Raw genomic sequence first — 21,933 nt, forward strand, 5'->3', positions numbered from 1 at the left:
AAAGACAACAAAAATTGAACTGAAAGCTATTAGGACTAAGATTAGTACAAGATTATCATTATTCAAAAAATAACAGTTTGCAAATTATTGTAATATCAACCTTTCCGCTCAGGGTCCAGTTATCTGAAAATTCCCCTTCGTAAACTGTATCATCCTCAGAAAGCAGAATGCCAGTCCCCTACAAAGAGAATCAGAAAAAACAGCGCTGTAATTATAATAGAAGGCCAGACTACAGATCTAAAGATATACTGAAATATTTGCTACTAATTCTTAAATTATTTATTTATTCATTTTTTTTAAAGCAACTTCTGCAGCAGTCCTAGGTAAAACAAAACTGGAATATAGACGTTTAAAAAACAGAACAGCACAACAGAAGGTCAGAATAACAGAAGATTTACACAACCTAACAGGTTACTTATATGACCAGCCACCTATCCCAGAAGGGTACCACGTCTCAAGGAGAAATTACTGTAGCACAAATCCTAGTACTCAACTCACCATCATTTTGTTAGTGCTGAAGGCTCCTTCATAATACAATCCAAACTGAGTAACCACAACACCATTGCCTTGGCAAAGGTCATCTTGCCACATTCCCATATACTTTTCTCCTCTGAAGAAAAAACAAAGTAGAAATAATGCAGCTTAATTAATATATATCTTCTCTTTCTATGGTTTTATTCTGGTATTTGACTATCACAAAAAACATTATAAATGAGTTATACATCACTTGCTACAAGGCTGTTAATCCAGTTTCACTAGATTAAAGAGAATAAGACTTTTTAATAGAAAGGAACTCTAAAGAACTTCCTTTAACAAGTCACATTACAGATTGGCTATATCAAGCAAACTGTTCCTGACTGCCTGAAATAGTTGAAGCCCAGTTAAAATCAATTTCTACCTAAAGGAACCCAAGCTATAGTTGCAGCAAATAAGAAACACAAACTTGAATCTGATCCAGTTCAAACAAATTGTATGTGAAAAGAGATCTTCAGCTTCATTAGGCATCTACTTGATATATTTGACAGTTACTTTGAACAGATGCTATCTGCTTATTTTAGGCAATTTGCTGCCTAAGTTTTTATTTCTTTACATAAGCTAGATGACTGAAATTGAGGGGATAATAAAAAAAAAAAGTGTTCTTTTCAGGGAGTGAGAAGGAAGCCTTCAAGGTCACTTGACATTTGAAAATACTGTTAGCTCTGTTTCAAGAAATGCACATATATTTCTTTCACTTTCAGTCTTACTATTCTGCTTTGTAAGTGGGCTTTCAGTCCAGTTAAAGCAAAACTGGTTTCTTGAGCTCCAACCAAAACCCCTCTTTTCAGGAATGAAAAAAAACATTGATTTGGTGACTGGAAAGACAAAACTATATTGATTTGTGCTCAGAAAGCATTTACTTAATGTATATATTTGTATACGTGGATGTTGTATTAGTGCTTAAGAATTCAAGCACCTCAAACATTACCTTGTAATATCATCAAAAACACCATAACCACTCTTCTTATCCATTGTCCACTGTCCAATGAACATACTGGGAGAGGAAGAGGTAAGCTTCCCACTGCGCAGCAGCCCGTGGCCGTGACGCATATTGTCCTGAAAGCATCCTTCATATACTTCACCAGTAGCATAGCTATGAAGAAAAAAAAAAAAAAAAGGAATAAGCAAGATTCCATCCCTTTTTTCCTTATAAGAACTACACTACAGTCATACCAAGTAAAAGCTATAGTTAAAGTATATTTGGGACATAAGTGAGCTTTGTTGTTTTAAAGGCAACTTCTCCCCAACAAGCAAGACTGGTATATTTTACTCATCTTTAAAGAAAAGAATATCATGAATTACTGAAAGGTGGTAGCAACTGTAGAATATGTTATTAACATAACACAAAATGAGTGTAAATGTGAGCAATTCAAAGTAAAAGCAGAAAATAAGCTAAGCTAAGAATACACCTACATACATGAGGCTGGTTGGTAAGGGGACTCCCTTCTGCAGTGATGGGAACAGAAATGCTGCATTACCTGTAGACTCCATGCCCACACATTTTGCCTTCCTTCCAGTACCCCACGTAGTGGTCATCTTTATTCAAGATTTTATTTGGCACTCTGTATTCACCATACCTGTCAGCGCACAGACATGGAACAAAGGCAGCTATAAATACTAACTCACTTCAATAGAAAGACATAACATCCATTCTAAAATCCAAATACCCTATGGTTGTGTAGATCTCCAGCTAGAACAGTTAGACTTATTGATGTAAAGAGAGAAAGCAAAAATTTCAGCATCATTAGGTCAATTTAGTCTGTATTGCTTCTTCTGGTTTTGGATTTTGATACTGCTCTAGGCTTTCCCTTCTCTACTATGCTGCAGCATTCTTGTCAACTTATTAAAGGACAGAAGACTTCTCACATCTTATGTCAACCTTGGTTATCTTCAAGTCTTGATAACTCAAGTGCACCATTATTCCAAGGTGAGAACATTTAAAAGAAGAAAACAAGATGCTAGCTTCTAATTATCTCAAGCAGATGCACAAAATTGTTCATATTTTCACTATGCCTGAACAGACAACTTATTTGTAGGACTTGATCTTATAAAGAGGCTAAAATTCTGTTATAAAAGATTCTCCTGTGAGCACATCTAGCCCCACAACATAATACTATTGCCGAATGCTGAGAACAGTGTGCATGCTGAAATGCAAGAATATGCATTTGATTATCATAGTAAATAATGCTAAATACCAATCTATTTATTTGTGTTGGGAATTTGTATCATCAAGAATGCCAAAATGATCATGGTTAGTTACATTTACCAGTTACATGTGCAAAAAGTTCTGATCTGGTTTTATAGTTTAACACATGCCAATAACTAAAGGTGCATGCTAACAATCTGCCCACAGCCTGGTCACATTTCAACTCCTACTCTGACTTGACACTTTGAAAATACAACTGGAATTCAATACAACTCTCTAGATATTTTAACCCTGCCCTGTACAGACATGTCTGCTCACAAGATTCATATAAGAATGTGTTTGGAAAGAAGTTAACCTAGCACCCTCAATAACACCGTAAGCAGATTCTTAGCAATAGATTAATTCAAAGCTGTATAATCAACTACTAGTTTACTTTCAAGTAGTCTCACTTGTTTCATAAGATAAATTGTTAATATCCAGGACTCACTCCTGTTCATCCTATTTTCAAACTCCTCTGACATCTTAGGATCACCAGGATCATACACTCATTCATTTTAAGACAAAAGGCTTATTTCAAGACTTCATCTCCTTCCAAAATTCTTACACCCATAGAGAAAGAAACATTGCAAAAAAAAAAAAAAAAAAGACAGAAGTTGCATCACTACACTGTATGAAAATCGCTGCCTTTCCTAGAAGGAAAAATAAAACACCAATTGGACATTTTGAAAGAACACTGCAACACAAAACATTAGATACCTATACAAAGAAAACCTGACTGTAGAGTTTTTAACTGGGTTCCTCTGCTTAGAAGTTCTCATCACCTACTCATTCTATCTCAACTGTTTTACCACTCTCTCTCCATTCTGCAGCTGATTACCTCAATTAGTTCCAGTTTTATTAAACAGCAAGTTTTTAATTGCAGTTACAGAGTCTACTCTGAAGACAGTTAACATAGCTCTGGATTATTCAAGTACCAATGCACATGGATATCCTACCATTCACAACCCTGAATCAATGAGATTCACTGCAAAAACTTTTAATTAAAAGATTTACTATCTTCTTATAATCCTTGCTATAACTTATACCAAAAGTATTTCTTGCCCTCTCCCTCCACAAGTAATGGGAGATCTTACCCATCCTCCAGTCCAGTTCGGAAAGTCCCTGAGTACATTCTTCCATCAGCCCACTTTAGGATCCCTCTAGAAAATAAGCAAAGTTGTACTTCTTATACAAAGATGTGTACCAGATAATCAGTTCACTCAGCACTTCACAAATAGGCTTCTGTAAATAAGCCTACTTACCAATTCACTAAATACTTCATTTTGTTTTCAACTGTTATTTTCAAATACTTTTACCTGCCATGGGGTTTTCCTGAGAGCCATCTCCCATCATAAACAGCATCTTTAAATCTTGGGTCCTTATAGAAGACGTATTTGGCACTGCGAGAAATAGGAGGTTCCTGTCTTGGAACATTCCCTCCAGCTCCATATAGAATTATATCCGAAGTCCCTTTAAGGGCTTGATCCACTGCTTGACTTATTGCCCTCAGCCATTTAGTCTGAAACAGGAGTTTTAATCACAGAATTTAGTTAGCATCTGTTTTTGCATAGAAGCTCTCTCCTTTACAGCAACTACAGTTATCTCCTTTGTGCTCTGCAGTACAGTACTGCTACTTCTCCCTGTTTGCTTTTACAGTAGTAGAGAAAAATGTTCATATCACTGAAGCTATGATATATAGGCATATATATGATATAGGCATATCTACAAGCATAGGCATACCTTTTCCTGTGGTGTTGAAGAAAGCAGAACAAACTGTTCTTCTGGTGTTGTAATCTTCAATCCATTCCTACAAGGAGGGCAAGAGAATCATTTTAATCTAATGAAATTTCATCCAAAGAAAGAGAAGTGTTTCTTAGAGCATGAATATTGTATCTCCATTGCCCCAACTCGTTAGAATTCACTTTAACATTAAGTCATGAGTAAAAAAGCAGAAGACGACTACTGGCTAATCTCTTGATTCTATCTTGTTCTTAATTTTTAAACTTTTTTTTTTTTTTAAACAGAAGTAAAAGAAAATCATCTGAAAGAAAAGGAGCTAAAAATGATTACATCTCATTCCACTCCTTGTTTGCAGTAACTGTTCACAAAGCCCTAATTCCCCCACCCAAGACATCTGACTATTTCAGCATCACAACACAATAAATACTCATACTCACACGTTACCAGCTTCTTCTGAAAGAGCTTCTACCCACAGAGTGGACAAGGCAAAAATATGGTGTGTTGAAAACTAAAGGAAAGGAAAAGAGAAATTTCACTGAGTACTAACTGATTCATTACCCCTGCCCATGATTTTTCTGAACATAATTTCTTCCTCTACAGACTAAGGAAAATGGTATTACAGGCTCCTTATGTACACTTTCCTCTCTCAAAAAAAGAGAGCAGAAACCATGCCAACCACAGGGCAACACCAAATATACACTGAAAGAAAACATTAGTAGATCATTTCAAATTCCTTAGTAAACATGAAAAAATACCACTCTGTGTTAAGAACTATTGTAGTAAATAGTGCAAAAACTTACTTTCACTGTATGAAAAATGAGTCACATTGTTTGAAATAAAGCTTTGTTCCTGAATGCAAGCAGGCTTACCTGAGCGTGCACCAGAGCATCATTAAAGAGGATAAACCAGTTCACAGAGAATCTTCCAGCATGCTGTAGGGACAACCCCCTGTTGCTGCTTTCACAGATTAAACGACGGTCTGGCTTCCGCAAAGAATCCTACAGGTAGAGATTAGAAATAGTCACAGAAATTTACTTCTCACTGATTATGATTTAAGATCAGTGCTATTTATTTTTCATAGCGTACTTTCATAGGTCAAAATTTTCTAAAATTAAATTACTTCAGCAACACAAGAAAGAAAAATGCAATCTGCAACTGAGAGTAGCATAGATAACAGACAGAATATAAAGTTCACAGCAAGACATACCAGCTACTAACAGACCGACAATTGTCATCATACCGTCATTTTCCCAGGAAATGTCTTCCAGAAGCTAAGTGTGTACTCTGCTTCTTTCCTTTTTCTGCCAAGATGGACAGCAAGGCTCTCATAACAAGAGCTAGAATCTTGTAGCTTCTGGTATTCTGGAGATGCCTAGGGCATAATGCAAGACCTGACAGAGTTTCTGAGGGCCCGTTCCAGTAACAATAACCAAGCTGCAAGACAGCTATCCCATTTTATTAAATTAGCACCAAGTGTATGATAGCTGATCTAGTTAATAAAATAAACAATAGAAGCTAGGTAATTTTCCTGATCACATGTTCTCTTGGTGTGTCAGGAGTTTAGACCACAGAAGTTCCATGAACACTAAAGGAGGAATGATTAACATATACATTAACATATACATGACTCACTTTCTTGCAGCTTAACAAGATTTAGCAGAAAAAATGATAACTTCAGGAGTAACACTTCTAATAACCACACTGGGATGGACGTGCAAGTAATTTCTATTGCTGGGTAGTCATCTGTTCTTTCAATAGCATGCAGTTGTAGACATTTGCTACGTAGTTAGACGTATATCTAATATTACATATTATTTTCAGCAGTGCTAAAGCCAAGAATCACTACACTAAAAATGCCAGATGGAAGTGAAAAGCAATACACAGACATCAAAATAATGCAATAAAAAATTCCAAGTAAGCACTCAAGCACTAGAAAGTTTCGGCAGAGTAACAAGATTCTACTTATATGATCTACACAAGTGTGGCTTATGAATGTGCAAGTAAACATGCATGATCTTTCTCTGTAGCAAAGCTGAATCCAAAGGTACCTTCACTGAGGGCTAAGCTACTTCTAATTACCTGACATCTGCTTCCCACTGCTATTTCCAAGCAATAAGTTTCCAAGCATATTTTTTGAGATATAGATAATAAAGACAGCTTACCACTTCAAAACATGTGGCAAGCTTTAGCAAGGTTCTGGCATAATCATGAAGTCGTCCAAATGGCATGAAAAACAGAGCATTTAGAACATCCACTAGCTGCAGGTTTTCCTCATTGTACTCAGACAGTTTCTGTAACAGCTCCTGACTTTTACTCAAGAAGTCTCTAAATGGTAGGACCATTGGGGAACAGAGGAAGGAAACAAGAATGACAGTAAGACATCAGTGATGTTTTGCATCAGTGAGCACTGTACTAGCACAGAATGAACCTTTTTGGATTTTCATAAAACAAAGTAACAAAGGCAAACACGTGCTACTTATTAATCCATTCCCCATTTAACTTAAGCAAGTATTGTAATAAAATCATGTAGCTCTCTTCCAACTGCAACACAGGACTTCAGTTCTGCTTGTACAAGCTCAGTCATTTTGCTGGCTGAAGAAAGCTGATTTAGTTGCCCCACTTGAAAAGTAACTAATTGCCTTTTTCCCCTTTGACGTGATGAGTAAAAGAGAAAATAGTTGGAACGTTTTAGCCTTGTCATGGTTATTGTTAAAGTAGTGAGTTTCTACCAATGTTGACTCATATAAGGAGGCCTGAATGAATCTTAACTTCGCTCCAGTACACTTTCCTAAATATAACCAAATAATCTCTTCCCCACCCCTGTTATTTAAGAAAGCTGAACAGTTTTTCCCCTAACTAGAAAAATTACATCCTACCTCAAAGAAAGGCAGGAAATCTGTTCAATCCTCAGTCTGATTTCCAAGAGGGAGAACTAATCTAGTTCAGAGAAGAAGAGGGAAATGATTCTGAAGACAATGCATTAGCACACAAGACCAGGATTTCTTCATAAAAATGAAAACAAATCTGCTTTTCCCTCTCCTTCACAATACCTGTGCCATCACGTGTGCACACATGACATATCTGCATTAATACACATCCAGTTGGGAAGCATTTAAACTATGAAGTTCAAGAACCAGGTGAGGCTGAGAAAGTAAGCCCCAGGGACAAAGAACCAGATCAGAGAATTGCACATCAGGCTCCCTAGAATTCTACATGATTAATTTGATGCATTAAATGGTATCTTATGTATCTTGTCTAGGTCTGCTACTGATATTAAGAACTCTCTTGTTCAATAAGCATTAAGAAGAGTCCTCTTTAGAGAGAAGATTGTATTTTTAATTGTAAATTTAATTATTTAACTTAGCTGTAAATTTAAACCAAGTCAACCACTTAAATGGGTGGCTTGCATTTCTGAAGTGCTTTGAGATCCTCACATGGAGGTCTTTCCATAGGAAAGTGTCAAATAATAATGGCAAGTACATATATACTCTTATACACATCTATATACTACATATGTATATAACTAAACTTCCCAATGAAGTCAGCTAGCTTAAAAGAAAGTTAAAACTAACTGTTAAGGCTAACTCTTCATCTTCTGGAATATCCAGAAAAGATACTGACATCATTAACCATTCACTGAGACAGAATTCCCCACAAAAACAAAATCATTATCAGCAAAGATATTTTTGACTTCCTTTTACAGGTAAGGGCCAAAACTTCTATGATATCTGCTCTCTGAAGTCTCAGAACCCTTAAAAATTGTTGTTCACCTAATGGGACCCTGGTTGCAGTAGGAGAAGCTTTGATACCAAACAGTGCCAACCAGTGTGAAGAATCTGGTACACATAATTTCAGCATCCAGAACTTGTCATTGCTAATAATAAACAAGCTTATACTTGAACTTGGATTTCTTGCAAGTCACTCTAAGAATCCTGCCCATTGTGGAAAGATTCTCAATGTCTCTCTACAGTATTTTGTATCCAGTCATTGGCACTGCTCCACAGGTGTAGAAAATTCCGTGTTAGATACCCCAATATTTCAAAGAACTTCCAGAACCATTGCTTATGCTACTTTCAAAGTGTATCGTAATCAGCTGTAACAAAATCACGTCCAGATGAGAGACTTTAGGAAGGAATGAAAACTGGCAATTTTTCTAACAACATTTGGGGAAAAAAAAAAACCTCCTTCATTACAACGATTTCCTCACAGCACTAGAGAGAGAGCTGTACAGCATCACTACTTCAATTCCTAGGCAAAAATACTGTTAAACTGAGAAAAGGCTATATTCTAAGATCTAAAAGCACAGTTTTCTTCTTCAAGCTTAAAAGCATCTATACAATAAGTAAAGCATGTCTGATGTAGAAATAGTGTGCTGTTTCTCCATCCTTTTAGAGAGCTTCCACAAACTTAAAAGAATATAAACATAAAAGAATTTAAACTAAACTGAATTCACAATATCTACTCTCACTAACTCTTAAAGAAATGTTCACTGTTCTGTATATTCCAGGAAGCATAAAATACTGACCAACACTGAATAGATAATGAAAACTTAACATCACTCCTAAGTTTTCAGGAATTACTTGAAATCCACTTACGCTTCTTTCAAAGAATTTGCTGTCACTTATGATCTTTTTCCTCCTCTCTCCACATCTTGATGTAATAGCAACTGAGCTAATTAAGCAGTACTTTTACTTGAATTATTACCGTAGTTGAAAGGGAGAAACTTTTTTCTTCATCTAATGGAAGATGAATAATTGTACTCAAGTATGCTGAGGCAATGTCATACATGCTCATTACTATACACACACGCACACAAATACTTCTTTAGAACACTTTACAAGCTGACCAAAAACTCCACATCATGGTAAAAGCTTGCTTACATTGCAGGCTTTGCGAGAAGCATAAATCCTCCCATTACCAGGAAATTTGTTATTGAAGTACAATACCTAAAATGGTGAAGAAAAAGAAACCTTTAGTTTCAAACTAGGAACAACCCTGGAAACTACAATAGATGCTATTTCCACCAGCACACCAGTGAGATCCACATTACCTGTTACACAAGTGATCAAAAGTCTAAGGGCTTGAGAAAATATCAAACACTGAAATACTCAGTGTTACCAGAACACTGAGTACTCACTTTCCACATGAAGGACAGGATATGCATTACTGTTACACACTGTTGCTGCCAGAGGAAATATTTTACAACAGAAACTTGAATTATTTGTTTCCCCAAGTTTGAACATGTGCAGAATAGGTCATCTGTTTCAACAGTTTAATAACACTAGCTTCTAATAGTATTAAAGATAGAAATCTCTTCTTCTTTTATTCATCATTTTACCTTTAGTGTCTTCCCTATTAAAAACAAACAAACAAACAAACAAAAAATTTGACCATTTGGATACAGTTTGGGTAACCTGCTCTGGATGGCCCTGCTTGAAAAGAGGGCTGGACCAAAGAGCCTCCAGAGATTCTTTCCTTCCTTTGGAACAGAGATTCACAACAAAAGCAGGTCTCAGTTTAATCCAATTAACTGATAGTCTTTTGTGTGGCTTGATGGATCCTTGGAAGATGGTAAAGACACTACATTGAGGAGCATGCATAGGTTTGATACCATACACAGAAATATTTGAAGAACTAAAAAAATAAAGGGGAAGAGCAGAAGCCATGCAAATAATAAAGAACAGATATTAAACACAGCAGTTAGTGACAGAATAAAAAGAAGAAATTCTAGTAATAATGAGAACCAATTCTAGGCATCCAAGTTAAAATAAAAACTGCAGTCAGTATGGATGAAATGGAGAAAATTGTTGATCGCTCATTTGATAAACTGAGGTAAAAAGTTTGTTTCAGATATCTAGTAAGACAGACTACATTCAGATAAGATACTTTTAGACCCTTTCCTCTTAAGCCAGTATTTTTCACAAAGCCTGCAGATACCAAGTTTGAGATTTCTGAAATGAATTTGGATGAAGTTATCCAACAACTGCAAAGCTCATTGAGAAGAAAGACAGCAAACAATTGCATAGACATCCTCTCCCAGAATAATTAAGATAGTAAAAGTTTGACCAAAATTTGAGCACTAACACAGCCGTGTCTTCTAGGCATAAGGTCTGCTATGAACAGTTCTTTTGTCTGGTATCTGCTCTTCTGGGAAACAACTTTTAGTTAATGATCTTTCAAAAGACCACAGTAACCACAGTAAATTCCAAAGGTATTTTTACTTAGTGGCCAAGTAACTGCAACTCTATTGCCTTATATTAGGATATCTTTAACAAATATGTCATGTTTTACTGTTATACATGCAGCAATCAATTAAATGTTTGTACAGAATTTTACATTCCTAATGCTTTCCCAGCACCAAAACTGTCCAGCGTGCACCCTAGCAGAGTTTGAATACAAAGCTCACTTCAAAATGAACTGGCCTGTGAAAAACTCAGTATAAATTTTAAATTGCAAGAATGTAACTTGAATAACAGTTTCTTATATAACTTCGGCTATGATCTATTTTCTCCTGATACAGGTCAGCCTGTGATCAGTGGATTAAGCCCGCAGACACTCAAGATGAGACAATCAGACACTTACTCAGTGTAACTATCCAAAAAGAGACTGGAATGCTTCAGGATGGCCAAACTCCTAGCTTCTTTAACTCCATGAAGGAAGCTACTTAAAGAAGCCCCATGTTGACCAATGAGATAGCATAGCTTGCTGAACCTGCTTGCCATTTCTTGCAACAACTGGATTGTATTTGCACTGCCCAAATTATCTGTAATAAATCAGAAAGAAGTTTAGCTTATGTTATAAAAGTAGATCACCCATTAATAAAAGAGAATTACCCCAGTACGCTGTATGGATGTTATATCAGCCCATTTCACTTCCCAGGAACATCATCCACAATCAGGAATTCAATGACTTTACATTACATATTGGTTCAAGCAATTATTTCAGCTGAAACAGTTAAGAAAGCACAAATACCAGTAACATTGTGCAGATATCAAACTGCAGCTGTGTTTCAGTAGCTGAATGAAACGAGGGAGTTGAAAACAATCTTGGCTTTAACTTAAAAATATGTAATGACCTAAGTCTCACATAAAGAACTTTACTGTAGAATGCAGACTAAATAATATCAAAGAAAATATTAAAAAAATTTTTTACCTAAACCTAGAAGAGGTCTAAGAACTTGAGATTTGATCTCACTCAGTCTGAAATAAAACCTTCTCTCAGTAGAAGCCAATTCATGCAAACTGGCAATATACCCCATTATGTTTTTGTCTACCAAGACCAAACAGTTGTCTCCACCAGCTATCACATTGCTTATATATCCTATCTGAAAGACAAAACAACAACAAAAAGGAAAAACAGCTTACATTTGAAAATAAAAATAAATAAAAATTAGGATGATACAGAATAAAGGCTATCATCGTTAGTGCCAAGCATTACTGCAGGCAGTTAAAACTTAAAGTAAGCAGTCTATTCAATGGCTTAATACAAAATTAATGATGTAGGGGAAACATTTATAGTCAATGTTCTTCATTATACTACTGCTAAAAAAAAAACTTCTAAAGACAACAATCATTGCTTGTTTAAGAAACAGTGACCTTAAGTTTAGCCACTTTTAGAACATGCCTATGTAAACAATGTTGATATCAATATAATACCACATCAGCTATTTCTTCCTGTTAATTAGGAACTGAGGATAACAAGAGCTTAGTGTAATTGTACTCTGAACTACAATGCATTCTCAATCTGAAAGAAGTCAATTTATTGATAAGAGGAATATTACAGTATTAACAAACTGGACTAATACTAATATTTGCACTAATAGTGCTTGCAACTTACAGTTTTTTGAAAAAAATTCTCTCAAATCAGTATGTGTGCCACTAATCTAATGCACTGTGGTTCCTCACTAGTTCTAGTTCATATGCAATACTATATCATAACTCAGTGTTTGAACTCCACTTCCCTTTTTTTTGTTGTTAAAAAGAGGATTCCTTAGAAACACATATGTACATATACTGGTTTTGTTCATATGTATAAATCCATTCCACCTCAAAACCTCTCCCCTATTGTTTTTTTTTTGCTAGGTCTAGGGACATAGGATTGAGACCCAGATTAACTGAAACAAAAGAGCAGCCTTCTTCCCAGAGCATCTCCTTTTTGCTATCTTAAACTCAAAGTAGCCCGAATGATACAAAGACACAGAATCAGAGTACACATTCCCTCACCTTAAGCCAACCTCTTGGTAGTTACAGTAAGATTCAATTTGAATCAGTATGACTTGTACTAACTTACAGGAAATACCACTCACCTTACTACAGGATAGTAACAAAACTGGACTCTTACTACAAATACTTTCAGTCAAATTATCTGTTGTTGTCTCCTGACCACAATAATATAATCCAGGCTGGAAGTCTTCCTCATCTGCTAAGAAGAGAGAATAATCTGATCCTGCTGCTGTACTCCAAACACCATCACCACACACCTGAAATTCATGAGGAAGAGGAAGAATTAGAAGTCATCTTCAACTGGAAGGAGAGTACATACAGTTTCTAGACAAGAATGCAAGTAATACACCTAATAACAAGCTAATGTATTAGAGTAACTGGTAAGTTAACATCAGCACTTTATAACAAATGTATTTTCTGTCCTTCACTGAAAATCATTTCTTCTCACTCTTCTTTCTAATGGATATTTCTTTTAACCTTTAAATTATAAACCAATTTTATTTTCAAGTGGCTATCAGGCAAGTTTGATGAAAGTTATGGCACCAGTTTTCCCTCTCTGCTTGGCTGTGAAACCCAAAAAAAATGTGGGAGAAAGCTAACATGCTGTACCTTAATTTGCATTCGGCCTAAGCAGAAAAATTCTGCAGCTAGTTTTCCCCTAAGACAGGTAAACACCAGAAAGCAGGCAAGGATCTGGTCTGACTCAAAAATCATTAACCTATTCATTCAAAATAATGAAAAACTCAAAACAAACTGAAAACCCTACTAAAAGGAATAAGATTTAACTAACAGCTCTACAAATACACAAGAAAAAAAAAATATGGTCATGATCTAGCAAAACTGGAATAAGCTAGAAGCATTTGTTTAGCTATTCTATAAAGATAGAAAAGTTTCAGTACTTCCACATCTGTATCAGAAGAACCAACTGTAAGGCAGGTTTGGTAAGGAGACAAAACAGTCATGTCTCACATGTCTCAACACTCAGTATTAGAACTTTAAAGCAGCCAAAAACAGTGGAAGTATATATATATATATATGAAGGATTTCTTGGATGCCTTTTTCACAAGCTCATTTAAGAGTAACAGTCACTGTATAAACCAAAGAAAGCAAAGGCTCTGCTACTATATAGCATGCAAATCCATAAATAAGGTCAGTTTTCAGAAATTACTTTCTATTCACTTTTGTACGAAAAGGCCTAAACTCAAAGAAGAAAAATACAGAAAACAAAATACCTTTGCAAGTCGAGGGACTGTTGTTGGGGAGTTCGTGTGACCAAGCTGACCAAAGATATTACTGCCCCATGAATACACCTGTAAGAGACAGCTCAATATCAATATTTAACAACCAATATACATAGATGAAATCTGAATTTTAATACACAATGCATTGAGTGTGCAAATATAAGCCAAAGGCATACGAAGAATGTACTAATTTTTGGTGTCTTTCTGAATGTGAGAAGACCATTTGAGAATAGAAACAGAAATGCAACTGGTTACTACAGTCTTCAAACATAATATTGATGGCCCATAGAGAACTTTAATACAATCAGAATTTCATGAGGCACACTGCTTCCAAGTCTCCTCCCACAAACAGAAACTAGAGCTTACAAGAAACAGAAACCTAGAAAACATTCAACATGACAGTAACTGATAGATGAGCAATAAATGATACAATACATGTACCTGGGATTTGGCAGTGAGTGCTAAGGAATGATGACCACCAGCAGAGATGTGAATCACTTCTTTACCATCTAAACTTTTCACACATAGTGGCTGAAGCCTGTCAATTTCCAGAACCCATAAAGAAGAGTTTAAAATGAAAAAGGTCTTTCTTCCGTTTACCCCACTCCCATAGAACATTAGAAAATGCAAACATAGCAAACATATTAAATCTTTTGGCAATAAATCAGCTTAATCAAGAAGGCCATGAGGTGCAAAAGTAGACATAAATGTCACCCTAGCGTGGGCAACACAGTCAAAACATCACCAGTACTCCTAGCAATTGCAAGGGAAAAATTCTGACTAACTGAAGTTCAGTAACAACACAGCATGAGACATGTTTCATGGAAGAATTTAGGTCAGAACACCTCAAAGAACAAGAACAATGCAAGGCAGGTGACCAAAATTAAATTGGATACTTAAGATTTTCAAGTGATTGACTGAATGAAGAAACATTTATTAAAGAAATCTCACCTTGGTAGAACATCACCATGTCCTAGCTGTCCATCCTTCCCCCTTCCCCAGCTCCATACCTCTGTTCTTAGAGATGGTAAAAGAGCATCTGCCTCACCACTGTAGGTTGGAGTGAGAGCTACAGTCCTCATTTTTGCCCGTCCTACCTTCCGTAAGAGCCTAGGAGAAACTGAAAACATGCCATGAGAAAAAAATAGGTCATCATTTTAAATTCATCACTTACACAGGCGTGTTATTCAGTATTACACAAAATCAAGGCTTTTTCAAGAAGTCTTAATTAAGAGCAAAGGCTGACGTGCAAGAAGATAGGTTACTGACAAGAAGAAGCAGTGTATGGGCTAAAAGCAGATGGATCCCAAGTAATTTTTACCAGCTAGTAACGTTAACAGCATATGAGAACAACGAAGTTGTTGCAAATGTGCTGAAACAAACTATATGTAAAATAAGTATACTCTTAAGGAAAACATACACTTGCAGCAAACAGAAATATTCCAATTCCTAAAATTTCTGCACAGATACAAGACTGATAGAGAACTAAACTACATAACCACATATTCCGAGTAATTAATACCATGAAAGCCTATGGTGGAAAAACATCACCAGCTTTGAATCCTGGTGGTGAGAACTGGAATACCTCAAAAACCACTGCTCAAAACCATCTCAGCACAGCAGGGATCAGAGGCCACAGATATTTCATTTGCTATTCAATGTGTATAGACAGTCACTTTGCAAGAAGATGCCTAGACTAACACAGTGGGCCCATTTGATGAGTAACTTTATGTTCAATAGATACGTCATATTTTCAGGTTTTTTCTGTTTGTTTGTTGTGGGGTTTTTTGTTTTGTTTGTTTTACCTTGTGATAACAGGCCAGGCAGGGAAAGTCTTCTACTTCCTCCTTCTGATTCCTCCTCTCTAATATCTACTAAACTGGAACTCTTCTTCCCCTGCATTGATTCCAGTTTGACCTGCTCTTCTCGACTGTCTTTCAGAGCTTCAGGCCCTGTGGAACCACTGCCAGGCTGAGGGCTTGGTTCATTTGAAGGTGTGCCATAGAAGTTCATTACTTTCTTCAGAGACAACGCTCCAGCTTCATATGTAGCAGCTACTCTCACACCAACTGCTGATGCACAAGAGGCCACCAGGCTGTTTAAGGCAGATGCACTTGTACCTGGAGGACCAGGGATACAAGCACCAGTTTGTTCTCCTTGAGAAAGCTAAAATAAAATAAAAACAACAACAAAAATCAAAGTATTATAAAGACAGCACATAACAGTGGGCTGATTCATTAATCAAACTAAGAGCTATGCTGAACAAGACATTTTAAGAAATGTTTTTCTTTAACACTCTGGTATAAACTACTACTAATCCTTGGAATCACAGGTTAAGATTGAGCATCACTTCTATGGATATGACCAAAAACACCTCCAAGTGTCTTCTGGACTTGCCACAATGTAGTTCACTCATAAGGGGCTGAAGGCTATTTCTGTGGGTGTGGTTTTGGTTTCTGTTTTTCTTAATACAACAAAATGGATCTTTGCAAACAAATATATTTTAGGCTCATTACCAACTTTATCAGCAAACAGAGTGCATCACTGAGCAGTGTACTAAAAGAAATGTAAGGTCTCCCTTCCATACATTAAAAGGTAAACAGTGATTCACTGATTTCTTTTCCAAGGTTTGCCTTAAGACCACTCTATCTATATATTCTCCTACACTGCTAATGCAGCCATAAAACACTTAGTTAAGTCATCAAGTTACACGAGTGATAAACTGACTAAAGACAATGATCAGTATCAGTGCATCACTGCCTGCAACAACAATAATTTCACCTATCAAATAAGAGACGATACACAAGATAGTAAAGCAAAAACAGGACAGCAAGTCCTATTTTGTCATCCAATATTTGGATGGAAAATGTTATAACTTATTTTTATCCTATCAGAAAGGAAAGAATCTTTGATATTTTTGTGAAAAAGTAGCCTAAAGGGCTGGGATTGTCTTATTCATTTGCACATTATAACTTGGGAGACCAGGTTTGTTGCCATTTGTGTTTTTCCAAAACTAAGATGAAATATTACATGAGCATCCATGAGTCACTTGAAGAGAAGAGATAAAGATGCTCAGTTGCATTGGATCAATCCCATATTTGTCTAATTCCTGGAACTGTGTGAGAAAAACTATTTTAGAACCATTCCTGGAGCAAGAAATCAAGACAGAGCATGAAATGACTTATTTCAGTTATTTCCTAACGGCACGAGTGCTTGCAAGATTCTGAGGAGCTCACAAGTATGAGACTCCATTCGTACCAGCAAGGACAGTTGTGTCTAGGTAACATCTATTAAATAGATCTCTCAATATGAAAACAGAACATGTTGAAATATCAAATTACAGGACAGCCTTTTGTTCTTAATACTACTTACTTATGTTTTAGCAAGCAGTGACAACAACATATCCCAGATAATTGTAAAATGAATTTAAGAAATTTAAGATACGTCTATACTCACATCTGAAACAATGGAAGAAATTTTCTTATTTCTGCTTTAACTTTCACAAATTGAACCAGAGTAGCAGTTTACCTTACAGAAGTTACCTTTACCATACATCACCTAGTACTCAAGTAGATACTGCCAAGACTGTACTGTCAAGTTTTGCATTAGATTTTAGTCTAGGGGCTTTGGGGTTATATGTACTATATCCCCCTTTGATATACAAATTTTTTTTTCCAAATAATAGAAATGGTGATATTTTCTCAGGGAGCTGGGAAACAGTGCTTTTAAACCTTCACATCAAACAACAACTGTTCCTTATTAAGAAGATTTTAATTAACTGTGCTGCTATAGCATCAAAATAGTACTGTTGAACTATTTTCTTCATCGCTCAAAACAGAGCAGTATTTATGAATTCCTATCCCTGTTTATCCATTTGTCCCACTGTGAGCTGATTAATATTGAAAGCTTTTCTTCAATGTTTTAACATCAAGAAATTAAACAGATTTGTGAAGAATCTATTCCATGCAAAGTAAAGAAAGCTTTACCTTGAAGGTAAATTCGACAATTTCTACACAAATGTGAAACCCATACAACACAGAAGGTCTAGAGAAGAGAATGGCAAGCAAGCTTACTTCCTCATGCTCCATAGGATCAAAAGCAGTTAAGACTATAGCACTGTCACTGCTACTTGCATCAAAGGGTTACAACTCAACAAGGATAGGGGACAAAAACTCTTAGACTTCAAAATTGAGAGCCATTGAGTGACGAAATACTTTGAAACTATAGGATACCACAGTCCCATTAAACTGAGTGTCTAATTTGTGATAAGAGTAACATCAAGCATAACATATATAACAGGAGTTGCAGCACATCCAAAGCAATCTACTGGCTACCAACCTGCTCAGATCCTGTGCAGGTATTTTTCTCCAGGCTCTCATTTAACGTGTGATCAGATAAACTGATTAAGTACTCTTTCACTTCTTTTTTGTCAGTACACAGAATATTCCCAAGGCTAGAAATTCCACTCTCTTCCTGTCCATTGTTGCTGGAAAGTAAACTTGCTCCATCAGATTCTAAAGCAACAAGCGCATGTTCTTCCACAAGAGGTTTTTTACAGTCTTCACTCTCACTACCTGTTACACTTTTTCCTTCCAGGTTTTCCAACGAAGAACAGAAGGCATGGTTTTCTGGTTGTTTATCAGCCAGCGCTACACCCAGTGGGCAACAGTGACTATCAGAAATGATTACATGATCTTCCTTGTCTGTCATGGTAATGAGGAGTTGACTGCAATGATTGCACCTCTCTGGAATAGGCTTCATCTCCTGCACAGGGAGACACTGTACCAGAGCCAGGCTGTGGTAGGCTCCACAAGCAATCTGGAGCACAACACGTCCTGCCAGGTGCTCTACCTTCTGTGGCTTTATCACTGGGAAAGTTGTTGTTATAAGGCCCAGCTGGCAGCCACTCCCCCAGGCCCATATCTCTCTGCTTAGTGATAGTGCCAGCGTGTGTTCTTCTCCACATGCTAGCTGCAAAATCCTTACTGATAGCAGAGGACTGGTTTCAGAATCAGAAATACTGATAGGCTGTGGTTCTGGCACAAATGGTTGATTAGCAACTGCACACTGTCCGGAAGAATTGTTCCCCCACATGTACACCACACCACCTTCTGTCACAGCTCCATTATGGAAGCTGCCAGCTGCCACTGTAATAACATGCTGCCCAAGCAACGTATTTTCTAAAATGGGACTATTAGCACAGAACTCCTCTGGTCCTGATCTCCAGGGCAGTTTCCCAAAACTGTAGACCTCACCACCTATTAAAAAAAAAAAAATAAGAACAAAAAATCACAATTCTAATGAAGTTAAATCAATACGGCAGTTTGAGAAAACGTTATGATAAATATCAATTTTTAGTTTAATCCCATCTCAACAAAACTGTGGTTATTGATATAGAAAGACTGCTGTTTGCCCTCCACTACTGCTGCTAAGTTCTATGCCTCCTTCAATGGGAAAACAAGGCTGCTGGAAATCCAGAGAACTTCTTATTGTAATGTCTTTTCTAAATGAAATACACTGCATAAATATCATTTTGAGTTAAGACAGTTTAGACTACGTTACCATTTTCAAATGGAAATTCCAGAGCCATCACAAAAAGAATAGGAAAGAAAACACTCAACTCTACTCCAACACAGATTTAAGGTATTTATAACTAAAAAGGAAATACTGGCAACATTAAAAAACAGTTTGAAAGTTGTTGCACATGAGACTTGCAGATGTAATCAATGAAACATTCTAAAAGAAAGGCTGGCAATAATTAAAGTTTGTTACTGATGCAAATCTTAAATATTAACATAGTTATTACCGTCTGTTAGAAGTAAGCCGTGATTTGTACCAAGGGCTGCCTGCAATACAGTCTTTCCACAGAGGCCTGGAAGCCTTTCTGGAGTTATAGAGCAGGAACCAGCTCTCCAGGTATAGACCAGGCCTCTCTCTTTGGCTCCTTCTGCCTCTTCTGAGCTACAAAAAGATTGAAGAAAGCACAGAATTGGCTTGAAATTTTTTGTGGTACTGCAATACTACAAAAGCTTGCTTTTCATGTAGGAAAAACTCAGAAGTTTGTATATTAGTTTTAAATTCAGGGCATCAACAGAACTCATTCACAATTTGGTAATCTTAAATGAAATGCTCTTTAAATTAAAAACAAAAATATTTTATTTGAGTTTATTAGTTTTTCATTTTTCCTTTACTACCCTCAAAGAAACTGTTACCAGCAATCCTTAAAGACACATTTATTTGCAAATAATACAACTAATTACATCTTGTACTTGTTGCTCACAGCAAGGAGATAAAATCCATGCACAATTTTGCCACTGTGGGTGTGCTGGGGGAGATAGTTGCATCAGTTCTTCCAAGCAACTCTATTCCTCTCTACAGTGAGATTTACATGAACTCTTCCCATCTTAGAAAATAGAAAGAATACTTCTGGATTGTTAGGTTTTATTCAATTTTGTACTATTTAATTTGGGGAAATTTGGATGTAGAAAAAAAAAAAAACATTCTGATCTTTCAATTCTTAGCAACCTTCTCAGGTTCAAATGAACCAGTCATTCATATCAACTGGACCAAGGAAAAGAAACAATCCTGAAACATCATGGGAGTATCTGTGCTCACAGACACAACTGAAGCTATCCAAAGGTTCTTTAACACTTACACTCTGGTTTGAATGCTCAGCCAGCAACTTCTCCCATTCAGCAAAAGAAATTCTTTGGACTCTGACAACAAGCATACTTTTAGTAAATTGTGAAGTCACTTCATATTCTTAAAAAAAAGTTTTCAAACATCAGTAGAGACTTTCAAATTAAGAGTTTTCTTCAGATTTCCAAATCTATATACAACAGACACTTCTCCACCCTGCAGGAAAAGTAGGCTTAGCTCTTTCTTTGGCAACTGTCAAGTCATTTACTGCCTACGTAAAACAGTTCTCTCAGCTTTGCATGAACCTGAAGTTAAATACAAAAAGGTAATGAAAGAGCTTTGATGGAATAGCAGTGTTTGGTTAAAATAAAAGACATTACATAACACACGTATTTAATTACTGAAGAAAACTCAGAAAAAATTAGTCTGAGAGGCTACATTGTGGACAGTTTCTAACACCCAAGAAGCACATTCAAAAGCCACAAGCTTTATTCACGAAGACGATTGTTGTGGTTTTCTTTTTTTTAAACAACGTTTTGCTCATTGTGGTGCATCAGCCAAACAACACCTTTGCACAGTCTGCCTTTGCAACATTTAAGCTGAGAGGAACTTACACAAGACTGAATTATGCCTCTCTCAGCTCCAGTACCTATCCTCAATCTCTTCTTCCATATAAAGGAAAAAGAAGAACTCCATGATGACAAACAAGAACTATTCTATGATTCAGGTAAGTAATGTAATCCAAATTACAAACATAATATTAAAATGCAGAGTCCATGCTGCATTTTAGATGCGGAGAACTTGAGTTTAGAATATAAATACATTTAAAAAGAACCAAGTAACTACAGGCCAGAAAAAGGAGGTTAGGGATTTGATGATCCCCAGAGCTCCCTTCCAACCCTCACAATTCTGTGATTGTGTGATTCTGTGAAAAATCCGACATCACAGTTAGGGTACCTGGCTAGAAACAAGAACATGGATTTTACTGAGATGGACAAAGCACATTACAGTGTTGTGTTCTTTGATAACAGAGCTTTTGTCAGCATTCAGTTTAGTTTACAGCCTTATACTCCAGATTTTATTCATTTGATAACCCTCAGATCATCGTGTGGATACCTATATCCCAGAATTTCTTATAAGATACTAATTTTCCATCTCAGGCAACAGAGATGATTTTACTGTTCACCAGACAATGTTACTTTTAAGTTTCCATGTCCACAAGGTTCAATAAATAACTGACAAAAGAATTTGCTGTTTTAATAAGTTGACTGTTCCGGACATAACTGAAACTTAAAGCTATGTTACTCCTCTCTCCTTCACCTTAGGTTACACACAGAGTATGCTGACATGAACTCGGTAATTTCACAGA

General features: G+C 36.4%; 1 protein-coding gene across 5 annotated transcripts in view; it reads right to left on the reverse strand.

The window, feature by feature from the left end:
- Positions 1–21,933, reverse strand: part of ALS2 (alsin Rho guanine nucleotide exchange factor ALS2) — a 37,865-nt gene that overhangs the window by 12,034 nt on the left and 3,898 nt on the right. For all 5 annotated transcript variants that reach the window (XR_014884453.1, XR_014884452.1, XM_085228331.1 and 2 more), the window contains exons 3-23: positions 19,732–19,886; positions 18,264–19,183; positions 15,731–16,091; positions 14,877–15,045; positions 14,367–14,463; positions 13,917–13,994; positions 12,768–12,941; positions 11,615–11,786; positions 11,045–11,225; positions 9,343–9,408; positions 6,625–6,787; positions 5,703–5,834; positions 5,332–5,460; positions 4,900–4,970; positions 4,463–4,529; positions 4,039–4,241; positions 3,817–3,882; positions 2,016–2,114; positions 1,466–1,630; positions 499–610; positions 101–178 (exon numbers count right to left, since the gene is read on the reverse strand). Coding sequence is in view for 3 of the 5 variants with exons in the window: in XM_085228331.1 (XP_085084457.1) it covers positions 101–178; positions 499–610; positions 1,466–1,630; positions 2,016–2,114; positions 3,817–3,882; positions 4,039–4,241; positions 4,463–4,529; positions 4,900–4,970; positions 5,332–5,460; positions 5,703–5,834; positions 6,625–6,787; positions 9,343–9,408; positions 11,045–11,225; positions 11,615–11,786; positions 12,768–12,941; positions 13,917–13,994; positions 14,367–14,463; positions 14,877–15,045; positions 15,731–16,091; positions 18,264–19,183; positions 19,732–19,886 (3,658 nt within the window). In the remaining 2 variants the exon portion in view is untranslated. The remainder of the gene's footprint in view (positions 1–100; positions 179–498; positions 611–1,465; positions 1,631–2,015; positions 2,115–3,816; positions 3,883–4,038; positions 4,242–4,462; positions 4,530–4,899; positions 4,971–5,331; positions 5,461–5,702; positions 5,835–6,624; positions 6,788–9,342; positions 9,409–11,044; positions 11,226–11,614; positions 11,787–12,767; positions 12,942–13,916; positions 13,995–14,366; positions 14,464–14,876; positions 15,046–15,730; positions 16,092–18,263; positions 19,184–19,731; positions 19,887–21,933) is intronic.

This window comes from Meleagris gallopavo, chromosome 7 (genome assembly GCF_905368555.1).
Source record: "Meleagris gallopavo chromosome 7, MGAL_WU_HG_1.1, whole genome shotgun sequence".
Lineage (NCBI taxonomy): Eukaryota > Metazoa > Chordata > Aves > Galliformes > Phasianidae > Meleagris > Meleagris gallopavo.